Genomic DNA, 27,510 nt, shown 5'->3' with positions numbered 1-27,510 from the left:
CCACAGTGCCACTTCTGGCTTTTTCTGTTTATGTGGCACTGAAGAATCAAACCCAGGGCTTCATGCAAGCTGGGCAAGCACTCTACCGCTAAGCCACATTCCCAGCCACCCTTCCTTCTTTTCTCCCTCCCTTCCTCCCTCTCTGTTCCTCTCCCTCCCTCCCTCCTTCCTTCCCTACTTTTGTGCTGGTTCTGGAACATGACCTCAAGGTCTGGGTACTTTTTTGTTCAAGACTAGCACTCTACCACTTGAGCCACATCACCACTTCTGGCCTTTTCTATTTATGTGGTACTGAGGAATCAAACCCAGGGCTTCACATGCAAGGCAAGCACTCTACCACTAAGCCACATTCCCACCCCCTCACAAACTTGTCTGACTGGGCTGGTTTTGAACTGTGATCCTCAGATCTCAGCCTCCTAAGTAGCTAGGATTACAGGTGTGAGCCACCAACACCAGGACACAGGGAGTTTCTGTTTGTTCATAAAAAAGCTACATTCCCATTCATTGAAGAGCTCTAGCTGTGTGTTGTTAATTACCCAGAGAGCCCTGAGTTAGGTGGGTGCTGATCCATCACTGGCCTCAGGGCATTGGTAGAAGGGCAACAGAGCAGAAGGGACCACAGTAGGCTGCGATGATAGCCTCGCTTCTTTCTGTGGTTTGAGTTCATCCTCTAAATTGGATTTGGGAGCAGATAAGCTAGAAGCAAGTATCTGTGCCCCCCATCAAAAGTTTTATTTTCTTTCCCCAATTGTTTCTAGGATGGAAGAGGTTTGTGGAGGAGGAACTGTCCCCCAAAGTGGTCTGAATCCAGGGCTGAGAGTGAGCACTAGGGAACCCACAGGTGGAGGACCTGCTCTGGAGGAAAGAAACAGAGCAGCAGTAAACCAACAGCCCATCTTCAATGAAGACTCACAGATGGAGTCCAGGAATATTTTCCTTGGGGTTCCCAAGATAGCTGTTGGCTGGATGCCTGGGAAGATGCCTAGGGCATTGAGCTTAATCAAGTGTATCCCAAGCTGCCTGTTCTGTGGCTGGGCTTGGGGCCCAAGTTCTATGGCCAGGGGACCTGTGGTTTGCACTTGTGAGCCACAGCATACCCTAGGTGGGGACAGTGAGGGAGGGGGATTGGGAGGGGTTGGTGTGAGGGGAGAAATCAGAAGCCACAATTAGCAACATCTTCACACACAATTAGTATAATACAACCTTGTGATGCACCGCTCTCTCTCCCTCTCTCTCTGTCTGTCTCTGTCTCTTTCTCTTTCTCTTCCCCTTCTTCCTACTTGCATCCTCTCACTCCTTGGTGGGGGGAGTGGTATTTTCAGAACAAAGTTGAATTATGTTGTAACAGTATGCTCAACAGTTACTGAAGACTTAATTTTAGTCAGGCACTTTATTTTTTTTATTTTTTTGGGTCCAGTCATGGGGCCTGAACTCTGGGCCTGGGCGCTGTCCCTCAACTCTTCAGCTCAAGGCTAGCGCTCTACCACTTGAGCCACAGCGCCACTTCCAGCTTTTTTTTTTCTTTTTGTTTATGTGGTGCTGAGGAATCAAACCCAGGGCCTCATGCATGCCAGGCATGCGCTCTACCACTGAGCCACCTTCCCAGCCCTGGTCAGGCACTTTATGTAGATTATTAATGCTCATTTAATCAGCTTACCCTCTTGTTATAGTTTGGAGTTTGAGTGTTGTCCAAAGGCCCATGTGTTAAAGGCTTAGTCCCCTGGGTGGTGCTCTTGGGAGGTGGTGGAACCTTTAAAAGGTAGTGGGAGGACTTTATGTCATTGAGGGTGTGTCCTTAAACTTCTTGGTTTCCTGCTCAGGAAGTGAGTGGTTTCTGCCCTGTCACAAGCTCCCCCCATCACAGGCCCAAAGCCAAAGGGATTGAAAGCTGACTAACATACACATACCTTTGCACTTCAACAGACTTTTAAGGTAGATGCTGTCATTATGCTTGCAGGTGAAGTTGTAAGTAGGCCTGTGGTTGGTTTGTAGGTGGTCTGTGCGTGTAACTGCCACACATTGCCGTTGAATGGTAACTCGGAACAGCTCTGATTCTGAGTGTCATAGCCTCAGAATCAGAAGTAACACATGGGCACTGTGCATGGCCTCAATAACCCTGCACCTAGCACCTGAGACTCCAAATGAGCTTTGAACCTTTTCAGAATCTACAATCAGAAGTATTGGGAGGGAGCAAAAAAACCCAACAAAAACAAACCAGGCAGAAAACAAGAAGTATCACAGGAAAGGTGTGGGGTGCTCTGTGGATGGGGATGCAGGAGACTGGAAGATGGAGGGGTGGTGGTGAGATAGATCTAAAGAATGAGTTCCAGAGTACTGCTTGACCATCTGCCATCAGGCTTCACGAAAGCTTGAGCATTCCCCATGGATGGGGCTTTACCCACCACCCAGCACCGCCATGGTGGAGACCCCAATGCATGAAACAGGGGTCCATTATCAGCTCAGAAAATGAGTTTTGGATGCTTGCTGTAGACAGACAGCTTAGTTCTGCTGTTCAGCACATGTCTTTACCCTGGCTAAGCTGCCCAGACATTGTTACGCTCCTTTTTAAAGGGAAACACTTAGTTGAACATTTGAAGGTGAAAACCCACTCAGAAGGTGTTTAAATCTAGAGTTGTATTATGTTCTTTCTAACTTTCCTGCAGGAAGATTTTTTTTGCGGGGGCGGGGAGTGGAGGGAACAGGGAGGTGCCTTGAGTTCAGGGCCTGGGCTCTAGTTTTAGATTAGTTTTTTTCTCCTCAAGGTTGGCACTCTACCACTTGAGCCACAGCTCCACCTCTGGCTTTTTAGTAGTTAATTAGAGATAAGAGTCTTACAGACTTTCCTCCCTAGCTGGCTTCAAACCCCAGTCTTCAGATCTCAGCCTCCTGAGTATCTAAGATTTCAGGTGTTAGCCACCAGTACTTGGCATTTTATTTTTCCTCTCTTCGGGTTTTATATTTTAAAGCCCATGATTCAGTTCCCCCAATGTCTGCCTTGAGTCTGAACCCCTGAAACAACTTGTCCTTACTTTGTGTGAGCCAGCATCAGGCTTGGCCTCTGAGTGTTCCTGGCTGCTCCATCTTGGGTCCCTTTGAATATATTCAGTGGGGACAATTCCACCTCCACTGGGGGATGGGCTGGGAGCGCTTCCCAAGATAGAAGCTAACTGTACTCTGTATTCAGGTCATTTCCCTATTTCTCGGCCACCTCCCCAATCCTAGAGAAGTGGGTTTCAGACCAACAGAGCAATTAGGAAATGGCGCAGTAAAGTTTCCCCACAAATCAATCTCATAGCTCTGGCTCTTTGAGGTAGCGAGTTCACTGGCAGCAGTGCTGGCCTTCTAGAATAAGTTCCTCTTCCCCTTCTTTGCCAGCTGCTGCAGGAGGAAGAGAGTAGTCATAACTTGTCATGCAAAAAATTTACTACAGAAATAATCCTTCGCTCTGTGTGTTTTCATCACTGGCTGCTGCTACCTAAAGTAAATGAGTAATGTTTTAAAATGTCCTTTTATTTTTGTGTGCCCTTAATTGGGGCTTGAACTCAGGACCTGGGCACTGTCCTTTAGCTTGCTTTTTCTTTTAAAGGTATCACTCTACTACTTGAACTATCCCCCTTTACTCCCAGCATTTTGCTAGTTAATTAGAGATAAAAGTCTCATGGAGTTTTTCTTCGGATTGGCGTTCACCTTTGATCATCAGAGTTGGGCTTCTCAAGTAGCTAGGATTTCAGGTGTGAGTCACAGACATATTTTTTATAATGGCTTTTTTTTTTTTTTTTGAGAGGGGAGGGTCAGTCCTGGGGCTTGAACTCACAGGGCCTGAGCACTGTCTCTGAGCTTTTTCTTTTTCTTTTTTTTTGCCCAAGGATAGTGCTGTATTACTTTGAGCCACAGCGCCACTTCCTGATGGCTTTTTGGAGAGAAGAATCTCACAGACTTTCCTGCCCAGGCTGGCTTTGAACTGTGATCCACAGAACTCAGCCTCCTGAATAGCTAGGATTACACACGTGAGCGAGCTATGGGCACCTGGCAGTGTCTGTTTTTTTTTTTTTTTTAACATCAAAATACTAGTCTCTGTTTGATTTCTTTTGCCTCCTCCCCCATCTTTTCTAGTCTTCAAAAGCCAGTTAAAAATTACTATGATATGGGCTGGGAAGATGGCTCAATGGTAGAGTGCTTGCCTTGCATGCGTGAGGCCCTGGGTTTGATTCCTCAGCATCATATAAGCAGAAAAGGCCAGAAGTGGTGCTCACTGTGGCTCAAGTGGTAGAGTGCTCTTCTTGAGCTGAAGAGCTGAGGGACAGCGCCCAGACCCAGAGTTCAGGCCCTACAACCGACAAAAAATTACTATGATAATCCTTTACAAAGTGGCTTTCTAGCAGGTTCCAGGAAAAGGACAGATCCCATGATGGGTGCAAAGTAAGCGGTAGGTGCTAGAGGAGAAATGAGATGCCAAGCTTGACCCAGGAAGGTCTTTTCTTATGTTTTACTGACTTCCAGGAGTACTCATATGCTTTTTGCCTACACTCTATTACTTCATGTTAAGTTCTGCTATTCTACTCTATTATATATAGGAAGGAGGGTATGGTTATAGGTTCTTGACATTTATTGGCTATTATTTCCAGCAAGAAATGGTAAGCCCCTATCAAACTAGCTTCAGGAGCAAAAGAGTATATTGTTGAAAAGTCCAAAAGCTGATGGCTTCAGGTGAGGCTTCATCCAACCACACCATTAGGTTACTACCATTTGATTTCTTTCTTTTTAGTGGTCTAGCTTCTGCAGTGCTTATTCACACCCTGAGTGTCTCCCTTCACAATCTCTGGATGGCTGACAGCAGCTTTTGGTGATGTATATGGTTCAGTGTTCACAAGCAGAAGGAAAAGAATCTCAGAAAGTCTTTGTCTCCCTGTTCTCTGAAAGGTTTTGCTAGGTCATGTGGTTGTCATTGAAGCCAGCATAGTGTGCACTAATTGGCATAGTCTTGGTCACATGATCCATGTCTGTAAACGGGGGTGGAGTCAAGAATATGGTTGGGATGGGAAGAAGGGCTGAGTGGGTAGTTTGGAGAGACAGCCAGTAAGTATCTAGTTCATACATCTCTGAACAAAGTAGTATACCTCACTTTATTCTGGGCATCTCAATTGAGCCACATTAGTGCTAGAAATATCTCTCTGAAGACAGGGCCTTATGTATTTTATGCCAATTACCCAGCTCTGTGGCTAGGCAAAGAGAGTAAGAGCTCGTCAGAACTGAGGTCGGATCAGAGTTTCTTCCTGCTGTCCCATGATCTGAAATTGGGCAGAAATGTAGACATTACTATCCATTCAGTTAAATACCCATTTGGGGAAAAAAGGGTATCCCATACAGCAATACGTATAAAGAAATAAGCTTAAGAAATGCCCCTACTCAGTTTGTTAATTTTCTGCCATTTGGTCATTCCTAGTCCCAATTCAATTGTCCCCCCAAAGGGACACCCCAGATCAAGCTCCATTTCTGAGTGACAACACTTCATATTACCTTTCAGCGGGCAGTTTGCCGTGGTGAAGAAATGCCGCGAGAAGAGCACAGGGCTGCAGTATGCTGCCAAGTTCATCAAGAAGCGGAGGACCAAGTCCAGCCGGCGGGGTGTGAGCCGTGAAGACATTGAGCGTGAGGTCAGCATTCTGAAGGAGGTGCAGCACCCCAATGTCATCACCCTGCACGAGGTCTACGAGAGCAAGACGGACGTCATTCTCATCCTGGAGCTGTGAGTGAGGCTGTGGAGGGCACCCCACACTTGGGAGTGGGGGATGCCTGGTTGCCACCGTGTCCTGGGTGGGGGGCTATACCTGAGAACAGCTCATTGGGCCCAGATGTAGCTGAGTTATCTGGAGAAATTCTAAGGAGCGCCTGTGTGACTGTGGCTCCCATGATTTGCAACAGGTTCCCTCAAAATGATCGCGTCTTTGAGGTTCAACTTTGTTTTCTACAAGCTGTGTTCTGAGTTTTCACTAAGCTTGAAATATGTAGGTCCTTCTCTCTTGTGATTGTTACCTTCTTCACTTTTCTTTCTCTTCTACATTTCTGTGTGTGTGTGTGTGCGCGCGTGTGTGTGCTTGTGCACATGGGTGCTAGGATCAGAACTTGAACTCAGGGCCAGGGTGCTATCCTTTAGCATTTTTGCTCAAAGCTCCACCACTTGAGTCACACCTTTACTTACAACTTTTTGGTGGTTAATTGGACATAAGAGTCTCATAGACTTTTCTGCCCTGGCTGACTTCAAACTGTGATCCTCAAAACTCAGCTTCCTAAGTAGCTAGGATTACAGGCATAAGCCACTGGTGCCTGGCTCCTTGGTTCTCTTGGTTCTCTTATCTCTTCCTCCACCCTTTTCTGGCTTGCATGTCACACACACACACACACACACACACACACACGTCTTTAACTGGTGGAACTGTCAATGGTAATTATATGGGATGGGTGAAATGGAACCAGTCTCCCATGTGATTATAGGACTTGTTTTCTCAGTGTGGTGTTAATGTCAGGCCAGCCCTGCTCATTGGATGTCATGTTGGGCAGCTGAGTGAAGCACGTTGTTCTGTGGCAGTTCATCTCCATCCCTTGTCCTTCCGTGTCCCTGGCCTTCTGCCTGAGGGTGCTACCCTACTCCTTATCACCCAGTTCTCTAGCATGTGCTGGTGGGAAAGTAGAGAGGAGTGGGGAGGAGAGGAGACAAGGGGAGGAAAGGGAAGGGGAGAAAAGAATGGGAAGGAAATGAAGAAGGGAGAGGAGGAGATGGGTGGGGAACCAACCTAGGCTGCACATGTAGAGATCTGTACACTCTGGAAGAGGAGCCCTAACAAAGGTGTCTGTAGAGAAGAGGAACAGATGGAACAAGGGAGCGCTCTGCCAATCCAGGTCTGGGCAGCTCTTAGTGATGACAGATCTCCTTCATTTCCTGGGACACACTTGAATTTGGATTTGCCCTTCTGCCAGACCTTCTTTGTTTTTCAACGTAGGTATTTTTTTAGATGATTGAACGTGTGCATAGGTCTTTCTGTGTTGTCCAGGCTGGTCTAGGGCTCAGTTGATCTTTCTGCCTCAGCCTTCTGGTGAGCTGGGATTTATAGGCGTAAGTCACTACACTCTACTAATTCTCAGTGATGTTTAAGACTGGGGGAGAAGGCAGTAAAAAGGAGAGTTACCAGGTGGCCAGCCCAGCTCCAGATGCTGGAGATTGGGTCGGTGCTGAGACTACAAGTACTAGGCTTCTACAGTCCCCAGGCCTAGCTTCATATCTCATTGCTGGGGTTTGGCCTGTTCCTTAGGCTTTTTGACTGTTATTTTCCCCTCCCTCCCTCCCTCCCTCCCTCCCTCCCTCCCGCCCTTCTTCCCTCCTTTCCCTTTCTTCCTTCCTATCACGGAGACAGGTTTCCCACCTTTGCCACCTTCAGTGCTGGGATTACAGGGGTGCTCAGCCACACCAGTTCACACTGCTTAACTGTAGTTTGAGCCTTAACCTGTAATACTGTGTTTGGATGGAATAAGGATTTCTAAATACCTAGCACAGTGCTGGCTGACAAATGTGTTTAATCCTTGAGTCCAGGAGTGTACAACTTCACACCAGGGACATTTGGGGCTGGGTGACTGCTGTTCTAACAGCTGCCCTGTGTATTGTAGAATGTCCAGCTGTTCTTCTAGTTTCTACACACAAATAACAGAGGCAGGTCAAACTGTCACCATCCAATTACAAGAAGTAATAGTCTCCAAATGTAGTTATATGTGGCTACATCTCACCCCTTCATAGAACCCACTAGTGTAAAGCAAAAGCAGGCTTTGGCTACATCTCACCCCTTCATAGAACCCACTAGTGTAAAGCAAAAGCAGGCTTTGACCCCTTCATAGAACCCACTAGTGTAAAGCAAAAGCAGGCTTTGACGGGGGGGGGGGGGGGAGGGTAGGGGAGAGAAAGCTTGTTGTAGGGTATGGCAGAGGAAAAGGAACACTCCATGTCTTCATGTTCCCTAAGGTGTCGTGTGCCTTCTGGGAAACCACAGGCTGCAACAGAAATGGGGCTTAAGAGCCACACCTAACTGAGATCCTGCTCTGGTATGTGTGGCTCAAATGGTAGAGTGCCAACCTTGAGTGATAAGGCCAAGGGACAGGGTCCAGGCCTTGTGTTCAAGCCCCAGCACAGGCACATGCACACACATTAATAATAGATTATTAGCTAGGTGCTGATGGCTCATGCCTGTAGGCCTAGCTACTCATGAAGCTGAGATCTTAGGCTCAGGATTCAAAACCAGCCCAGGCAGGAAAGTCCATGAGACTCTTATTTCCAGTTATCCACCAGAAAACCGGAAGTGGTTGTGGCTCAAGTGGTAGAGTGCTTGCCTTGAGCTGAAGAGCTCAGGGACAGTGCCCCGGTCCAGAGTTCAAGATTATTCTGTGATGTCTGTCTGAGTCATCTTTGCCTTTGAGAAAATGTTTGTAATTCTAAGTTTCAGTAGTTTTAAAAGAAAGTTTTGGTCCTTGGAGATGGATACCATGTGTTGTCTTTGCTTTTCTTTCTTTCTTTCTTTCTTTCTTTCTTTCTTTCTTTCTTTCTTTCTTTCTTTCTTTCTTTCTTTCTTTCTTTTTTTTTTCTTTCTTTCTTTCTTTCTTTTTCTGTGTATGTGTGCCAGTCCTGGGTCTTTAACTTAGGCACTGCTGTCCCTGAGCTTCCTTTGCTCAGGGCTAGCATTCCACCACTTGAGCCACAACTCCACTTCTGCTTTTTGGGGGACGTTTTATTGGATATAAAAATCTCATGGACTTTACTGCCCTAACTGGCTTTGAACCACAATCCTCAGATCTCATCCTCCTGAGTAGCTAGGATTATAGGCATGGATCCATCCCTCCTGGGTGCTCTTTCCTTTCTTAAGAGGGCCCAGTACTGGTCAAAGTGACAATAGAAAGGAAATTTGTCAGGAAGTTACATGTGACACTGGAGATTTGTGTTTTGAGTTTGGTGGGGATGAACTCTCTCAAAGCCAGCTTCTGCTAAAGTCACTGATAAAAAATGTGACCATGCCTTTTTTCTGAGCTGGCCCAGAGACATGTCCAAGAACTTCGGCTGCTCTTGGGGTAGATACTGTATTGTAGACACAGTGGTCAACTTGTGGGCCAGCATCTGTCCTTGAACTTTTGTGTGTGTGCCAGTATTGGTGCTTGAACTTAGGGCTGGGGTATTGTTTCTTAGTGTTTAAGCTCAAGGTTGGCCCTCTACCACTTGAACCCCAGTTCCACTTCTGGATTTTTATTTTTTTGGTGGCTTATTGGAGTTAAAAGTCTCATGAACTTTTATGCCCAGTCTGACTTTGAACTGTGATCCTTATATCTCAGCCTCCTGAATAGCTTAGGAGTACAGGCATGACCATCTGGCACCCGGTTGTCCTTGAACATTTTTACAAGCCTGTAACTCTAAAGCCAAAACTCTTCCTCACCTCCTCTTCCTTCACTGGAAAATAACAGAGAGCCAACAGATCGGCCATTGCAGCTGATCATAAGCATGAATCCATGGCACCTTAAAAACATGATTCCATGTCCTCCACATGCCATTGATCCAAGGAAGTCATGCCAACATGTCTTTCTTTTGTTCCCCCACCCATGTTTCATTGCTTTGCAAGCCACTTATGAAACTTAGACCTTCTGGGTTTGAGTCATTACATTTGTGCTTTGTTACCTTGCGAAGAATGAAGCCAAATTTACAGAACTTAAAATTACCTGTGTTAGTCAGATTCCCACCCTGTGATAAAATCTCTAGGTAATCTCCTTATCAGGGAGAAAGGTTTATTCTGGGTCTTAGAGGTTTCAGCCCGAGGTCTCTTGGCTCCATTGTTTTAGGGACTGTTAGGCAGAGGCATCATGGTGGGAACATGGGGTGGGGGAAAACTGCTTACCTCATGGCTGTTGGGAGAGACAGACAGACAAGAGGCAGAGAAAGCAGATAGACAGATAGGGATGCAAGAGCAGGAGAGGAAGTGGAAGGGGTCAGTGTTCCAAAACCTTTTCAAGGGGCCACTCTCAATGACTTAACTTTCTTTAACTGGATCTCACTTCCAAGCTTTGGGGGGAACATTGCAGATTGTTTTAAAGTGTGTGCCAGTGTTAACCAGAGGTACTAGCTTCTAGCACTGCTTCCCTTGCAATGAAGCAGTTTGGTTGTAGATAGTGATGCATTCTTCCTTCTAGCTCCCCTCTGTCTAATTATGGGTCAAACTCAAATGCTTTTAGGGAACAGGTGAGCAGAGTACATGAGCCTGGTTGGTCTCCTTGAGGCCTTTTGTGAACACCAAGGAATGGTAAAGACTGTGGCTCTGTTGGAGCCTTCTCATTCCACAGCCCAGAGGGACAGCCACCAATCAGTCAATGGTTGCTAATAGGTAGAATGCTGGACATAATGTTGCCAGAGCTTCCCACTTTGTTCAAGGAAATTCTGTAATCCAGGATTACAATGTTGGCAGTCATTTCCTAGTAATTATGAGAAGACAAAATAGAATATATCTAAAGGGCTACCTGTGGCATACACAAATTTCTAGATGGTAGCCAGTTGGCGGTACACAATATTATCAATTGATCACTAGTATAGAAATACAGTGTGGCATAAATGCATTCAGATATGACTGACTGAGAAGGGGAAGATACACACTTGGCTTTATAAAATGATTTTTTAAGCGTATAGTATGATTTGAAATAGTTCTCAAATATTGGCATGCATTAGAAACTTCTCATGGGTGCACCAAAATACAGACTTTTTGGCCGTGTTTCTAATGTTTCTGTGTAGAGCCCAAGATTTTGTATGTTTACCATATTCCTTGGTGCTGCCACAGGTGGTAGCGATCTGGGGTTCACTTTCTTGTCCCTTCTCATCTCAGAATGTGCTCGCTTGGAAAAGGGATCTTTTCAGGTGTTGTCAAGATGAGAGTAGAGCCAGGATACAAATCTAACCTGACTTGTCCATATCTGAAGGTCCTCATAGACAGACATAGAGCCATATGATGACAGAAGCAGGGGCCAATGGATCCACAAGCCAAGGAAATGCATGGGCGCACCAGGAATCACAGGAGAGATGAGGAGGCTGATTCTTCTTCTGGACTCTCACTCTACACCTTGAGTTTGCATTGCTGGCCTTCAGAAGTGGGAGTAAAAAAATCGTTTTTTCCTAGTTCATTAAAAAAAATATTTAGTTGTATAAAAAGGTTTTATTCAACGTATCAATTTATGAGTACAGTGTATCGTGATCAATTACTACCTCCATCTCTCCCAAGGAGACAGTAAATTGTTTTAAGCGAATTAGTTTGTGGTGCTTTGTTACTGTAGACATGGGAATCTAGCCTAGAAGCAAGCACTAGGCACAGAGAAATTGTAATTCTTCCACCAGGAACCTACTCAAATGTTAATCTAGAAATCTGTAAGCTCCTTAACAAACAAAACACTGAGCTGGGAGCAAGTGGCTCATGCCTAGAATCCTAGCTTCTCTGGAGGCTGAGATCTGAAGATTTTGGTAGAGTCTAGCCTAGATAGACAAATCCAAGAGATTCTTATCTCCAGTTAACCAGCAAAAGTCAGAAGCAAAGGGGTGCTTTAAGTGGTAGTGCTCTGGCCATGAGCAATGAAGTACAGACAGATCAAGAGGCCTCGAGTTCAGTGACAGGAAACAATGATAATGCCCCTTCCCCCTGCAAAAAAAAAAAAATACCCCACTGATTCACAGTAATATTATTTAGTAGGTAACTATGAAATAAGGAGAAGCATACATTTTACACAGAAGCCTGCTCAGGATAGGTCTGTAAAGGGGAGGGAGTTTGGGCCTAACATTGCCCAATCATGTCTGCTTCTGTTCGCTTCAGTAGCTTTGAGTCACCTGCCTGAAAGGTTTATAAAGTAAAATACAGTAAATTGCCAAGCAAGAATTGGGGGGAGGGGGGAAGGGGCTGTTGTTCCAAAGCAAGCTAAGCTAGTTAGTTCTCCAATCCTAATTTCTTCCTTGTTTGTTCTATTTTAATTTTAAACCAGATCTAACTAGGTGTAGCTATTACTTTTAGCATGCTCTCCCTCGGCACCCTTTCTTCCTGTTCCCCTCCCACTTACCTTCCTCTTCTCTTTCCCTCATTGTTGACTTTCTTGAGAAGCAGAAACTGCAGCTAAGTAGTGTGCCATGCTGCGATTGTAACTAAGCACAAATCATGGAATAAACAATGCACCTTTTCTTACTTAAAGGTAAATTTTATCAAGTTATTTATTCTTTGTGTACGGGTACTGGCGCTCTATCACTTGAACCACAACTTCATTTCTTGTTTTTTTGGATAGTTAATTGAAAATAGAGCTCTACCACTTGAACCACAACTTCATTTCTGGCTTTTGGTTAGTTAATTGAACATAGAGTCTCCTGGATTTTCCTTCTCAGACTGACTTCAAAACTTAATCCTCAGATCTCAGCCTCTTTACTTGTAATAGAAATATGAGCTACAGGCTCCTGGTTCAACTTTTTGTTGTTCTTATTGTAGTTTCGGGTTTTTGTTTTGTTTTTGTGCCAGTCCTGGGGCTTGAACTCAGTGCCTGGGTGATTGGGTGATGTTCCTGAGTTTTTTGTTCAAGGCTGGCACTCTACCACTTGAGGCACAGCTCGACTTCCAGATGTTTAGTGGTTAATTAGAGTTAAGAGTTTCATAGACTTTTCTGCTCAAGTTGACTTCAAACTGAGATCTTCAGATCTTTGCCAACGGAGTAGATAGGATTACTGGTGTGAGCCAGTAATTGTAGTGAAAACACTCACCACAATATCTGACATCCTAACATGGTTAAATATGTACTATAGCAGTGGGAACTATGTTAAATGCACACTGTCTGTGCAACAAATTTCTAGAACTTGTCTTGACAGCCTGAAATGCTGTTGAATGATTTCCCTTCTTAGCTCTCTTTTTGACTTTAGCTGGATTAATGAATTCTGGGATTCTGTGTGCTCATTGCAAACAACTGCTGAGTTGTGTTCAAACATTTGGACAGTGTCAGATCGCTTCCTGCAAGATCATTGTTGAGTTGCTTCTTTCTCTCTCTTCTTGCCAAACTGAGATACAAATTAATCCAAATAAGAATATAGGGTCTTTTATTTATCAGTATGGTATGTGCCTATAGGTTACTTCATGCTAGCCTACTCAGTAAACCAGAATTGAAAGACCCTCACAAAACAAAGAGAGTAGTCAAAGCAAAGTAAACTATTCTAAAAGTAGGCAGTCTCCCAGGCTTATACCTGTAATCCTAGCTACTCAGGATTTTAAATCTGAGGATTGTGGTTTTAAGCCATCAAAGGCAGAAAAGTCTGTGAGCCTCTCACCTCCAATTAACCAGCAAAAAGTCAAAAATAAAGCTGTGGTTCAAGTGGTAGAGTGCCAGCTTTGAGCAAAATCCTAAGGGACAGTGCCAAGGACCTGAGTTAAAGATACAGTACTACTCCCATACCCCAAAGGAGAAGATGAGGAAGAGGAAGAGGAGGAGGAGGAAGAAGGAGGAAGGGGGAGGGGGAGGAGGAGGAAGAGGGGAGGAGGAGGAGGAGGAGCAAAGAGAGCTTACACATATGAATAAAGGGAAATTAAAAGGAAAGGTAATGCTTATTGCTTATAAATACAGATGGAGAAAAAAATACAATGTGCCTTAGAACTATTCATGTTTATGTTTGCTGTGTGTATTTTTGTATGTGCACTAACACTGGGGCCTGAGGGCTGTCTTCTAGCTTTTTTTCCTTTTTCTCAAGGGTAGTACTCTACCACTTGAGCTACAACTTTACTTCTGGCTTTTTGGTGGTTAATTGGACATAAGAGTCTCATGGACATTTGTGCTTGGGCTAGCTTTGAACCAGCCCTGATCCTGTGAGTCTCCTTAGTAGCTCAGTTTACAGATATGAGCCACTACCCATTATGTTGGCTTTTTAAACACAAATTTTCACAGACAGTGGGAGGCTCTGAGTGGCTCATTGATGGTTTGGGCAGGTTGCTGTGGATTGACTGTGAGCACTTAGTTTAACAAGTTGATCCAGGGATCCATGGTTGGCTTACACCTTTCTTCTGGAGTACTGCTGCAAAATTAAGTATCACCTGCCTCCTGTCTATACCCCCTGACCCCAGCCATCATTCCAGAATTCTGGGTACAACAGGACCTGGACATAGGCACCATAGGACCAAACCAAGTAGAAGGTGTGAGCTGAGAGTCTGAACTCCCAGACTGGCAGCCTTCAGGCCTAGAAGGGAAGTGGGCTCTGGATACAGAGAGGAAGCTGTGGCAGCCGCCACAGAGCAGGGGCCTGTGGGACAGAGAAGACACTGGGACAGGGAGGAGAGGAAAAGAATAAGAGGGGACACCAGGACAGCTGAGGGGTCAGCTAAGTCACAATTTCAGAGTTCCCCTTCTGTCACCACCTCTCAGTGTGCTGGGTCTAGGAGTGGCTGACCAAGATGAGAAGAGAAACAAGACTTGTGTGGCATGACTAAGGAAGTGTGACCAGGACACAGGTGCAACCACCAGTGTCTCAGTAACACAGTACATAGAGTCTGTAATTTCTAGGTAGGAATGGAAGTCAGCCATGTGCCTGGAGTTATGGAAGTCTGGAAAGACATGGGCGGTGGCCTTTTCCTAAACCTTAAGGATTGCGAGCAGAGAGAGATTCTGGGTAGTCATTGTTGCTGCTGATGTATACAATGCAGAGAACATCACTCCAGATACTGAAATATGAATCTATCCTATAAACGATACATCTGTGAGTGCACAGATGCCATCTGTGGTTTTGTTTTCAGAGCACTATTGTCCTAATGTTTCTTAAGACTGTCTAGAAATCAACTAATTCTCTTAAGACAGTGGAAATACCGATTTCATAACATGAAGGAGAGAAACACTTTTCAGCTGAATTGGCAAGGAAGAGCGTGGGATGAAGAGCTACAGGGTTTGTTACCCAAGAGAATGCCTAAGTGGAAAATTGTCTATTTTCTGTGATTCAATTCTGTTGGAAAGGTTGAGGCTGTTGCCAAATGTGCTTTTCTTCTCTGCTCTCGCTTAAGAAGAGATATACCAGAAGCCAGATTCCTCAAGTGAAAGCCAGAAGAGCCCTTGAAATCACCTGTGAGAATAAAAAGGAAAGTTCAGATGTCAGAACTGGCTGCAGCTTGTGGGAGAAGAAGGCGTTGAAGAAGTCTCCATGTGTCTTTGTGCTTCCTGGTCATCAGGAAGAAAGCAGGGACAGGATGATCCAAAGAACTCAGCCTCAGCCACAACTCATTGCCCAACTTCATGTAAATCCCTTGCATGCCTCAGCTTCCTACATCTTTGCCCTCTTTACCCCTTTTTGTGAGGATATAGGGCTTGACCTCCCAGTAATGTCTTTTTAAAGTGGTTCCAACTGGATGGCATCATCATGAAATACACTGAGAGATCCTATAGTTCAACGACAGGGAATCTACTCCTAGTTGTGCTGCTTTAGGGTAGACACTGTGCCATTTATATGATCTCATTTAATCCTGTGTGTAGCTCAGAGACAGCTGGTGCTATCAAGAAAAGTTGTACCCATACAGTTCAGGCAGATCACAGGCAGGGATGGGGAAATGGCAAATCCCACACCGTTATAGCTTGTTTGGGAGGGAATGCTTTTGCTTGTATTTTCCAACCCCTAAAGTAGTGTACATCTAAACCTGTACATACTACTGGCATGGGCTGGCGAGTCACCTCTGCCCTTTTCCTCCACAAGTGGTGACTTGCACAATCTGGTGGCACTCCACTCTATGCTTTCCCCTCCTCTAGATTTCAAGGAGCAACTAAGAAGCTCTGTCAGTTGCAAGCCAACCTAGATGTTGAGGGCTCCTCCCTTTCCATCCCTTTCTCCAGCTTTGCTTCTCTTACAGCCATGTTGTTTGTGCCCTGCATTTCCCCAAAGTTGGGTGAAGGCAGAAATGTGCTTTTCTGTGGCAAGCAGAATGTTGGAGCTGAGATATGGGGTGGTTTGGTGGTGTTACAACTTCCTGTGCATACTTGTCCCCTTTGAGGGCAGGATCCAGAGTTCTGTGCTTGGCCCACTAAGTATATGTCAAGTTCAGATAGAGCTGGGGTGGCTTGATGTGCAACGATTGTGTTTGTCTTCAGAATCAGGAAGTTCACTATCAGGGAGAAATTTTTCCTTGTGCAATGATCTTTACCCACTTGACAGTTGCCTGGAGTGTGTTTATCCTCCCTTGAACTTGAGAGTTGGAATCTGGGTTCAGGAAGCAAAATTCACATGCAGACTAATGGTTAACAAGGGTATGCACAGAGCTCAGAGGAAATGGCAAGGGATAGAGAACAGAATGTGTAAAGGCATAAGGCTACTACCACCCTTGGATGTGAAGGGTAAGGACAGGCATGCTTTGAGGAGCTTGGATACGGTGGGATCAGATGGGATGGGATGGAATAGGACCTCACCTGAGCGAAGCCCTTAATTGAACCACTTAACCATCTCATAGCACCGAGGAAACAGAGTTGACTTGACTTCCCTTTTTTTCCCCCCAATGATATCTAGTTGCCAAACCAACTTAGAATCTACCAACAGGGAACCTTCTGATTCTGTGTCTATGAACAGCTTCCCTAGGCCCAGATCTGATTGTATAAAGGTGGATGGGGAAATAGGTAGAAAATATTTTCACTTTGGGCTTTCAACTTGTCCTGCTAGTTCCTCTGACACTTGAATCCTGATGCTCCGGCTAACTGATTACAACCCATGGCACCCTCAATGGCACCTCGGTCACCCAATGAAATCCCGCATGAACCATGTATTATTTGTCAATGAATGGTTAAGAGGGCAGCTTCCCTGGTACCTTCTTTTATAAAACTGTGCCCCTCACAAACTCTTCAAAAGAGTGAATGTTTCCTTGGAGGCTTGCTTCCCATTTCTCAGCTGTTTTCCATTTTCTTGAGAACCTTATTTGAATGGAGAGGTGGGGACAGGGATGGAAAGAGCAGGAAGTCTCGGCTCTTTGGCAGGTAGTATCTTCCCATTGCCAGGCCAGTTCTCCCTGCCCTCCTCTGTCCCTTAGGTGCAACATCATATCTGAAGGGAAGGAAGCCGCCTTGGTTCTCCTGACATCCCTGTGTACAGTGGATACTGAGGAGGGATGTACGTGGAGGAGATAGGAAGCACTTTGTACCAGCTCCCTTTGTACCCAGACTCTCTCATTTCCTCTTCAGATCACTTTAATCCCCTGTATCCTATTACAGCCATTGACAGCCATTGCTTCTGTTTAAGCTTCCTAACATATGGTGCAAATTCCTTTGTGTATTTACAGTCTCTGAGAGTCAACAGTTGCTCCTGGCTATTGCTGATCCTCAAGGCTGTGTCTCTGGCTCACTCTAGTGCTTCTGTGGGGGCCACTCAACGCTTCACCTAGGTTTGTCGCCCAGGCACCTCAGTCTTCACATGGCCTCAACTGAACTCTGGCTTCAGCCTGTGGCTCCCTTCTTCTCTAGCTTGGTTAATGGCATCACCATCATTCTGGTTATTCAGACAGGACACTTTGGAACCATCCTTGCTGCCTCTTCTTCTCCCCTACCTCTCTATGGCCTCCCACATCCAGTCTTTCATTAAGTTCAGTGGTTCCACCACTGAAAGAGCTTCTAGATCTCTCTCCTCTTTTTTTGGTGCCAGTTCTGGAGTTTGAACGTGGGGCCTGAGGGCCTCAGTGTTGTTCTGGAGCATTCTTCCTCAAGGTTAGTGCTCTACCACTTGAGCCACAGCTCCACTTTTAGGATTTTTTGCCCAGGCTGGCTTTGAACTGGGATCCTTAGATCTCAGCCTCTTAAGTAGCTAGGATTATAGTGCCTGTCTTCACTCTTCATTACTATTCTAACACTTCTGTTCTGGTCCAGGAACTGTTTAGTCCTTTCCTGAGTTACTGTACCATATTACTGTTTCTCTCTGATCCAAGTCACCTCTTGATTTATTACTACCTAGCTAACTCCTTTTGCTAAAAGATCGTTGATATATAAGGACACCAAGTGCTTGGAATATAGCTCTTTTTTGCACACAAGCTCTGCCTAGGGTTTCTCTTCATCTTCTCTTGGAATTTGCTGAGTCATACTTTCATGTGCCCCATGTTGGAGCTAGTCCTGACAGCCATCTTTTTTTTTTTTTTTAAACCTAATCCGGAAGGCCTAACTTCCCCCTCATTACTAATACAAGGCCCCTGTTGGAGGGATGGTAAAGACATGAAAAGATAGCATTCAGTAGGAATGCACAACTCAGAACCACAGAGGTGGCACATTGCATCCACCAGGACTTTGGAAAACTGTTTGTTTGTTCCACAAAATGTTAAACATAGTGACCACCTGACTTGGCATTTCCACTTCCAAGAAAAATGAATTTATCTCCACTCAAAAAATGAACCCGCTTGCTACAGCATGGATTAACCTTGAAAATATTTTGTTAAGTACAGTTAGCCGGTCTCAAATTCGTATGATTTTGTGTAATATATATATGATTTTACTTGTTAAACTGTCCACTATAGGGACATCTGTAGGGGTGGGATGTAGCAGAAGGACAGGTAGGGAGGGTGAAGAAGGAGTAGTAGCTACTAATCATCACTGTTTGTTCTAGAACCGAAGTGAATGTTCTAAAATTACATTGTGGCGATGGTTGCATAACTCTGTAAAATTCTAAAACCCAATGAATGATACAACTCAGAACATTTTTTAAAAAATGTCCAAGATAACACCCTCTGCATACTGAATGGAGTCCAGGGGCTCTTTCACCTCAGGCCCAAGTCCATCCTGATATCCATTATTTCCTCCTCCCTCATTTCCATTCTGCTCTGGATGTTCCATCGCTAGAGAACCTTTTGCCATTCTCAGATTGTACATTCTCTTCTTAGAGAACTCCTACTCATCCATCAAAGCCCAGCTCATATGTCACTTGATTTCTTTGGGTTTCTGCCTACTCAATAAGGTTTAATGGCTTTCACGTCACCTTTTAAAAGTGTAATTTTCATAGCACTTAACTATATTAATTCACACATGTTTGTGTGTCTTTATCCTATAATGGGGCTCCTGGGCACGTTTTACTGGCTTGTCTTTGTAGGCCAAGCATCTAGAAGGAGATATGCCTGCCCTACCATTAGCAGCTGAAATTTAATTCAGTTGAAGCGAACCCTCCAGACACTAGGTGGGAGATGGCTCTAATGAGTGGCCTTTCTAGGTTTAGGAGGAGAGAAAGCGTGCCAAGGAAAGCCATTGCTTCTGTGTTTCAAGAAGTCCCCTTCTGTGAGAACAAGGCAGTTGTTTGTTGCTTAGCTCATTTCTTCTTCAGCCACAAAGTGTTGGGACATAGGTCCTTATGTCTGTGGTGGATGGATGGGATGAGGTTTCAAGGAAGAGGAGGGGAAGCCTGTTGTAAATGGACGTTAACGTGCTGTATGCCAGTGACAGGCAGTTAAAGCTCTTGGCTGGCATGCAGGAAAATACCCCTCATGTAATAGGTGCTCAGGGAATACACAGGAAGGAATGAAAGAAGGTGAGATGAGTTCCTTAGACAATTCAAAGCCCCTTTGTCCGTTGTAGTATTCTCATTGTACCCGCCCCACAGGCGTGCTGGCTCAGCTCCACAAGGACTATGCTGGAATGAAACTCCATTCCTTCATCTCTGTCTTCCACAAGAAAACACCTCTGGTGGGCGTTGCTGGCTGCTCTGAACCCCACTTTTTCAGTAGAGCAGGGTCAAGGGCTAAATCCGTTCTTTCCTTTTTACATAGATGTCCTGTGGGAGCCCCGTTTTCTTTCCTAATTCCCCCTCTTCTGTTGAGCCAAAATTCCATCTAGCATAGTAGCTCATACCTGTAATTCTAGCTACTCAGAAGGTTGAGATCGGAGGATCATGGTTTTCAAAGCCAACCTGGGTAGCAGTTCATGAGACACTTAATGAGGCTTTTATCTTTAATTAACTAGCAAAATGCTGAAGTGGAGCTGTGGCTCAAGTGGTAGAGCACCAGCCTTGAGTGAAAAAGACAATCACCAGGCACTGAATTCAAGCCCTAGTATTGGCACAGAGAGAGAGAGAGAAGAGTGAGAGAGAGAGAGAGAGAGAGAGAGAGAGAGAGAGAATATGACCCCTGTTAGTGAATTTTAGCCATCTTAATAACTTTCCCTATCCTTTTAGCTTATCCATCTCTTCTTTTTTTCTCTGTTTCTACATCCTCAAGCTGAGGTCAAAGATGTACTGCTCTGAATTTTCATCTTTCTACATCTCGGGGTGGCTAAGGAACAGTGAAATCCACATCGCCCTCCAGATGGCTATGCCCCCATCTGATGGGCCAGTGGTCTTTTATCCCAGGATTCTACATCATTAACAATAATCAGCAGCTTTGCTTTGAGCTCTTTTCACTGGATTGGCAGGGAGAATTAACCCAGTCCAGGAAGAGGAGGAAGAGGAGCTGCAGCTCTGGGCTCCGCCTGGGTAATAGCCTCCCCTTGTTACCAGCAAGACCAGACAGATTGATTTTGGAATAAACCTCCATCTATGACTGGCCCTGCTTGGTTTACTGCCCGCTAGCTTTTTGTTCTAGCACCAGTTATAACTACCCCGCCTAAAGAGAGGTCTGGCTGCCCCAGCTTTCCATTTGCCCCACTTTCGATTGGTCTAATTATTCCTCTGGGTCTCCAAAGTTTGGACTGAAGCCACTTAAAGTAAAAGCAAGATTGGCATCTGCTGTGGTTGTTTCTCATTTCCCTTGGCAGAGTAGTATTTATTTCAAGAAATCTGCATGAACCAGCTGAGTGCCTATGGCTCATGCCTATAATCCTAGCTATTCAGGAGGCTGAGATCTGAGGATCATGGTTCAAAGCCAGCCCGGGCAGGAAAACCTATGAGACTCTTATTTCCTATAGCCACTAAAAAGCTGGAATTGAAACTGTGGCTCAAGTGGTAGAGCACCTACCTCCATTGAAAAGGCCAAGGAACAGTGCTCAGGCCCTGAGTTTAAAGCCCAATATCAGCAAGGAAATACTGCTTAGAACAAGTGAAAGATGGATTATAGTTTGTCCTTGAGCTCCTTTCTACCCATCCCTCTTCCCCCCACCATAGTACTTAAGGAATGCTCTCCTTCCAGTTTCTCTCATTGATACAGTGTGCTTGAAACACAGTCGTCGTTGGGATCACTGTGGCCATCTGTAGCTGGACATGGAGATCTTCAAGGTCTAACTTGAAGGGCCCATGCAACACTACAACCTGTAGCTACAACTTGAAGCTCTGCATCCTGTACCATATCCATGGTAACTGAGCTGGCAGACTCAACCACTGAATTTAAGAATGTCCATCAGAGAGGGCCTTACCTTTCCTATTAAACTTCCCGCTTGAATCAGCTAGTTAAGAGTCAGTCCTTTCTTGCTGCCAACTGCAGTGAGCATTTCTGCATCTGGCAGCCTTCCTAAATAGAAGTCCTTTATTGTCATTCTTTTTTTTTTGTTATTTCCATTTTTTTTTATTTTATTTGTGAAGATACTGTACAGAGGGGTTACAATTACATGGGCAGGATAATGCGTATATTTCTTACCAAGCATTGCAACCTCCTCCTTTTGTTTACCCTTCACATCCCTTCCCAGCCTCCCCCCTCCCCCCCAATCCCAATCTTTCTCCTTCCTCCCCTTCCCCCCCCCACCAATTGTTGCAAAAGGTCCACCTGTATCTTTAAACAACTGGTTTTTCCCCATCTCCTCCTCAAGTTATACTGACATCAAATATAATGAAAGCAGGGGTTATACTGTGGGGGAGGGACCTACAAAGCAACAAAGAGATAATCTTATAAGTGCATTAGAAACACATGCATGAAAGAAAAAAACGTTAAGATACATATCTAAGAGTTCAATTTCCTGACATCACATTTTCTGACCTTTTCTGCTTGACTCATAGATATACTAGATATTGCAAATAAGGGAAACCATGGGACCTATGTTTCTTTGGGCCTGGCTTACTTCACTTAATATAATTTTTTCCAAGTTTTTCCATTTCCTAACAAATGGGGCAATGTCATTCTTTCTGATGGAGGCATAGAATTCCATTGTGTATATATATGTATGCATTGCCTTCATTGTTGGTCTAACTTCCCTCCCCTCTCCTCCTCCTCCTTCCAATCCCTTCCTTTCTTTTTCCCTTCTCCTCTTCCTTCCTTCTCTCCCTTCCCCTTCCCCCTCCCTCCCTCCTTTTCTCTCTCTTCCCTCCCTCTCCTTCTTCCCTCTGTCCCTTCCTCTCCTCTGTATATCTGTCTCTTTTTCCCTTTAGTGCTGATCATCAGACCGGGGGCCTCTGTGGGCCCCATGCACTACCACCAACCAATGTGACATTTTCTGAATAGTCTTTAGACTTTATATCTCTCTTAAAATGTAAAGTACAAAAACTGTCTGCAGTCCTTTGGATGGCGACAGATAGGGTGGCCCAGCCTCCTGCTTCAGGTTTTAAATACATTTAAATGCACCCTCAAATGGGGTAGCTAAGGGTCCAGGGGCCCTGTCTTGCATGCTGATATCTGTTTGTTTTTCCTCACCTGAATTTGTTCATAGTTTTACCAGAAGTAGGTTCTTTGGACCCTGACTCACCTCTTCCCTGCTTCCATTGAAACAGAGGTTTGGGTGACCCCAGATCTGAGACTCCTCATCAGTTCTAAACCGCAACCTGAGATATGCTCCCCCATGTCTGCCTGGCTTCCTAGTCACTGCATCAGGGCATCAGCCCTCTTCTCCCCACTCCCCCCTTTGTTCTCTTTTCTATTTATTTTTGGGTATAGATTCTAGGGCTTGGACTCAGGGCCTCTCACCCTTGGTTTTGTCTCTCATAGCTGATCCACTACCCACTTGAACCATATCCTCATTTCTGTTTTTGTTTGTTTGTGTTAACTGATTAATTGCAGATAAAAGCCTTTCAACTTTGTCTGTCTGGGCTGGCTTCACACCGGGACCCTCAGATCTCAGTCCTCCCCAGTAGCTAGGATTATAGACATGAGCCACCAATGCCCAGCTGGGGGCCCTCTCTGGAACCTCTCCAGGGCCTCCTTTGGTGTTGTGGAAATGATCTGAGGATATTGTGCTGTCAAAGGTTTTCCTTTTTGCTAGCTTGTGATACCTAGTCTGTTTTGGATATTTCTATGTTATATCCCCCATTCCTCTCTCTTCCCCAACCTCCTATGGAAATGGAAATGAGCAAGAACTCAGGGTCAGAGGAGAGAGGCCACTTGCTTATGTGAATCAATGGTAAATATGACAGCCACCCACACACGCCCTCCTGCAGGGTGTGATGTATCATGCCACCTGAGTAGCAGGCCTGGATATTTCAAAGAACAGCCATCACACCTTTCTTCCCCAGAGTTCTCTCTCACAGATCCTGTCTGTGAACCCAAAGGTTATTCTGCAGGTTGGACAGTCATTGTGATCTGCTTTACAGGTAGGAGGAAGGTAGATTCAGTTCCCTGAAAGAGGATGAAAAATAAAAACAGCCCATGGTTTCTTGGTTTGTTTTATAAACGCCTCATGATATTGCATATGCTTTTGCAATTAAAAATAAATAAATAAAGATTAGCTAGGCACCTGTATCTCACACCTGTAATCCTAGCTGTTCAGGAGGGTGAGATCTGAGGATGGAGATTCAAAGATAGATTCATCAGGAAAGTCCATGACTCAGCTCAAATTAACCAGCAAAAGCTGGTACTGGAAGTGGCTCTGGTGGTAGAGTGCCAGCCTTGAGCAACAAAGCCAAGCAAAGGTAGATGCCCAGGCCTTGAACAAAGCCAAGCAAAGGTAGATGCCCAGGCCTTGAGTTCAAGCTCCAGCATTGGTGAAAATATAAACAAATAAATAAACATACATACACACATACACATACATATACATACATACATACATACATACATACATACATATATATATATATATATATATTTGTGGGGGGGTCTAGCTGAGAACTGTAGCTTTCTGCTGAGAATCTGCCTTTGTAAACTGCCGTTTGATCATTTGTCTCTTGCCATCATTTAAGTTGGAGCTGCTGGAACATGAATGCATAGGCACTGACAGCGCTGTGACAGCAGCTTCTGCTAACTCTTAACTCTCAGTAATGTGGCCTGGCCCACATGGGGTGGAGCCTCCTGGTACTGATAAATCAGTATGCATTTTCTTCTCTACCATCTGGCATTCTTTGCTGCTGAAAGAAAGTCATGATTCTGTTTTTGCATTCATGAATGAAAGTAATTTTAAAAAAAATCTTCATTTTTCCCACAGAGGCCTTACTTGAATACCAGCTTCATATATTAGTCCCTTTGTGACCAGAGAAGACCCAATTCTTAAGGTCAGAGATCTTTTGAGGATCACAGCTTATCTCCAGATTGTGCTCTGTGTATGTGTGTGTGTGTGTGTGTGTGTGTGTGTGTGTGTGTGTGCGCGCGCTTGTGTGTGAGTGTGTAATCATCCTAGCCAGGCATAGTGACTCACATTTGTAATTCTAGCTGCTCAGTAATTTGGGATCTTTGTTCTGGACCAGGCTTGGTCAAAAAGACTTATTGGAAGAAGCTGTGCATGCTCATGTGTGTTTGTCCTCCCAAGTTATGATAGGAAACATAAAATAGGAGGATCATGATCCAAGCTTAGACCTGGGAAAAATGTGAGCCTCTATTTCAAAATAATCAGTACAACAAAGGGTTGGAGGTATATCTCTAAAGGAGAGCACCTCCTAGCAAGCTCAAGGACCTGAGTTCAAACCTCAGTACAGGGGAGGAAAAGGTAGTATTCTATGTCTCTTGCTGTACTTGGAATACTTGGTGTAGTCCTGAAGTATGTAGACCAAAAATGGAAGGCGAGTTTTGTTTTTGTTTTGTGTGTGCCACTAACAGCAGTGTCCTTCTGGAATTTTTAGAGATCCTGTATCAAAATGGATTTAAATGAAGAGAAACAATATATTTGTAGTGGGGAGGGGCAGTGAAACCACTCAGTCCTCGGTGAAAATGTAAAAGATTTTATTGAGCAAAAAATGCTGACGCGCCAGGACCGCACCTGGAGTTAGGATCTCAGGAGACGGCCCCGAGTGCCAGCCCATATCGGCTTTTAAGCATTTTGGGCTAGGGCGGGGGAAAGGGGAGGCTGGGTGTTGGTTTTACCCAATGATTCTTACAAGAAATACACACCTTAAGTTTAAATTTCCCACCAAGGTTTTGCTTGTAGGAAGCAGGGGAATAGAACAAAAGGTGGTGATGGTCCTCTGGGTTAGGGCTCCCATTGCTCAGAAAACAGCAGAAGCAGACTTAAGAGTTACAGGGTTATGGAGTTACAGAGTTGGAATTACAATTACTAGGGAAAGTAATGAGTTACCAGGGAAATCTTATCCACAGCACACTTACATTTATATCTTAAAACCATTCATTATCCATTTTACACAATCCAAGTCAAATATCATAGTCCATCTTTACATCCTCCACCATATCATGTTAGTGTTATTTCTTGAAAAGATTGAAGACCTGGTAGGGTGAGAGTCGGTTAGAAAAGGTATAGACAAAGTAGTCTTTAAAATTATTACCATTGTTTTTATTATTTTAAGTAGTTGTACAGAGGGGTTTCAGTTTATGAGTATAATGCATCTTGATCAGTGTCACCCCTTCCATCATTCCCCTCCATCCCTTCTAGCCCCAGCCAACCTCTCAAGTTACCTCATCAAGTTACGGTCTCATGAAAATTTCTAGGCACGAAAAAGGAAGGTATATTGACAGGGAATAGACCATTATATCCCTGAGTGAAAGTTAGGTGGTGTACCATGTGGTAATACACTCTTTTCTCATCTCATTTAATGAGGAAGTCATGTACTCCAGCCTCTTTAGAAAGCTTAGCCTGAAGCACAAAACCCCTAGATAATGGGTCACATTTTTCCCCTGTCTCTGGAGAGAAGCTTATGCAGCTTCATTTATTTTTTTCTGAATAATCACTGAGCACTTCTTTTGTATCAGACATTGAACTAAGCACATTGTATACATCAAGTCATTTAATCCCTCAAAAACAACCCAAGCAGGGAGTGTTCTGAGCTTCTGTTGATACATAATGAACTTTCCTAAGGCTTCATGATTTAAAATGGGAACTGCCATTGATTCACATGAGGACCCTGCAGATTGGCTGGGGCTCACAGCCCCAGGGACAGTGTACCTGTCCCTTTTTGCATCTCCAGCTGGGACAGCTGTCTGATGGTCTCACACATAATTGGCACTGCACGGTGGTGTTCCCTGTCAGTTAGAAGTTTAATCAAAGTATTAATGATTTGCATCATTGCTTTGATCAAGTACTTGACAGAAACAACTGGAATGATTTGTTTTAAAAGATTTGATTTTATAGGGGTTCTGTCCCTGGCTGCTTTCCTTCATTTACTTAGGTAGAATATCATGGCAGCTACTGGAATGTGGTCAGAGACTGCTCATCTCATGGCTGCCAGGAAGGGACTAACATTAATAAATCAGCCAGGACCCCTATCTCCCCCCCCTGCCCCCCCCAAGTGACTTACTTCCTCCAGGAAGGCCCACCTCCTACAATTTTCAAACCCATCCAACATAGCAGGGGGCCAAGGCCCAAGAACACAGAGGGGATATTTCATTTTTAAGCCATAACAGGGGCTCCCTCCTAAGATCCTTCTACCCACAGATAGTGTGATAGTGGTGCTAGCTTGTCCAGTGGGATTGAGTCTGAAATGATGGTCCCACTTAGTGTGTGCCTTCCTATATAGTCTCTGGAGTCTCCCTCAGCATAGCAGATGGGCTTCAATGGCAAGTGTTGTGTAAGAGGACAAGGACGCCACTAGACTCTTTTAAGCCTGGCCCTGGATACTGATACAGCATCACTTCTCTGCTGTTCTCTTGGCCAAGCACCCAGAACCTGTTAGATTCTAGGCAAGGAGAAAGAGACTGCATTCTCAATGGGTAATATCAAAGAATTTCAGCTGTCTTTATTCTACTAGAGTCTCAGAACGGACTACCAAGTCAGCAAGAAGATAAGAGTCCCACTGCTATACTACTTTCTTCTTGGGGCTATGCAATACCTGTTTTGGCTAGAGTACCCGACTCACCTCAATCCAGGTTTCTGTATCTTTTTCAAACAATTGACTGGGTCTGGAGCATGAAAGCCCATCATAGTATCACAGACCCAGTGAAGGCGATTCTAGAACATTCTTAAATCATTTCACTTGTATCTGGACTTGATTTTACAAGTAATTCTGGCCAGATGCATGTCACAGATTGGCTTATGTTCTACAATCTGTGTTGTTCTTGAGCAGTTGCACCTGTGCTATATGTAGTCCTCAAGAAAAAAATGTTCTTGCATTTTAAAATGGTGGATGAGAAGCAAAGAAGGATGTGTAACAGAGTCAAGTAGTTGGAACTCTCATACAGAAAAAGTTTGACTTCTGTTGTAGAAGCACAGTCAGATCAGGGTTACAGTGGTAGAATTCAGGTACATAGAAGACATAATTTCTCAACTAGA

General features: G+C 44.6%; 1 protein-coding gene across 2 annotated transcripts in view; it reads left to right on the top strand.

The window, feature by feature from the left end:
- The window catches only part of Dapk1 (death-associated protein kinase 1), a 194,424-nt gene that overhangs the window by 96,459 nt on the left and 70,455 nt on the right, over positions 1–27,510 (top strand). For both annotated transcript variants that reach the window (XM_013031803.1, XM_013031804.1), the window contains exon 3: positions 5,525–5,746. In XM_013031803.1, the coding sequence (XP_012887257.1) occupies positions 5,525–5,746 (222 nt within the window). The remainder of the gene's footprint in view (positions 1–5,524; positions 5,747–27,510) is intronic.

The sequence above is a fragment of the Dipodomys ordii genome, unplaced genomic scaffold (assembly GCF_000151885.1).
Source record: "Dipodomys ordii isolate 6190 unplaced genomic scaffold, Dord_2.0 Scaffold143, whole genome shotgun sequence".
Classification (NCBI taxonomy): domain Eukaryota; kingdom Metazoa; phylum Chordata; class Mammalia; order Rodentia; family Heteromyidae; genus Dipodomys; species Dipodomys ordii.
The sequence above is the reverse complement of the archived record's forward strand: the minus strand, read 5'-3'. Positions and strand labels throughout refer to the sequence as shown.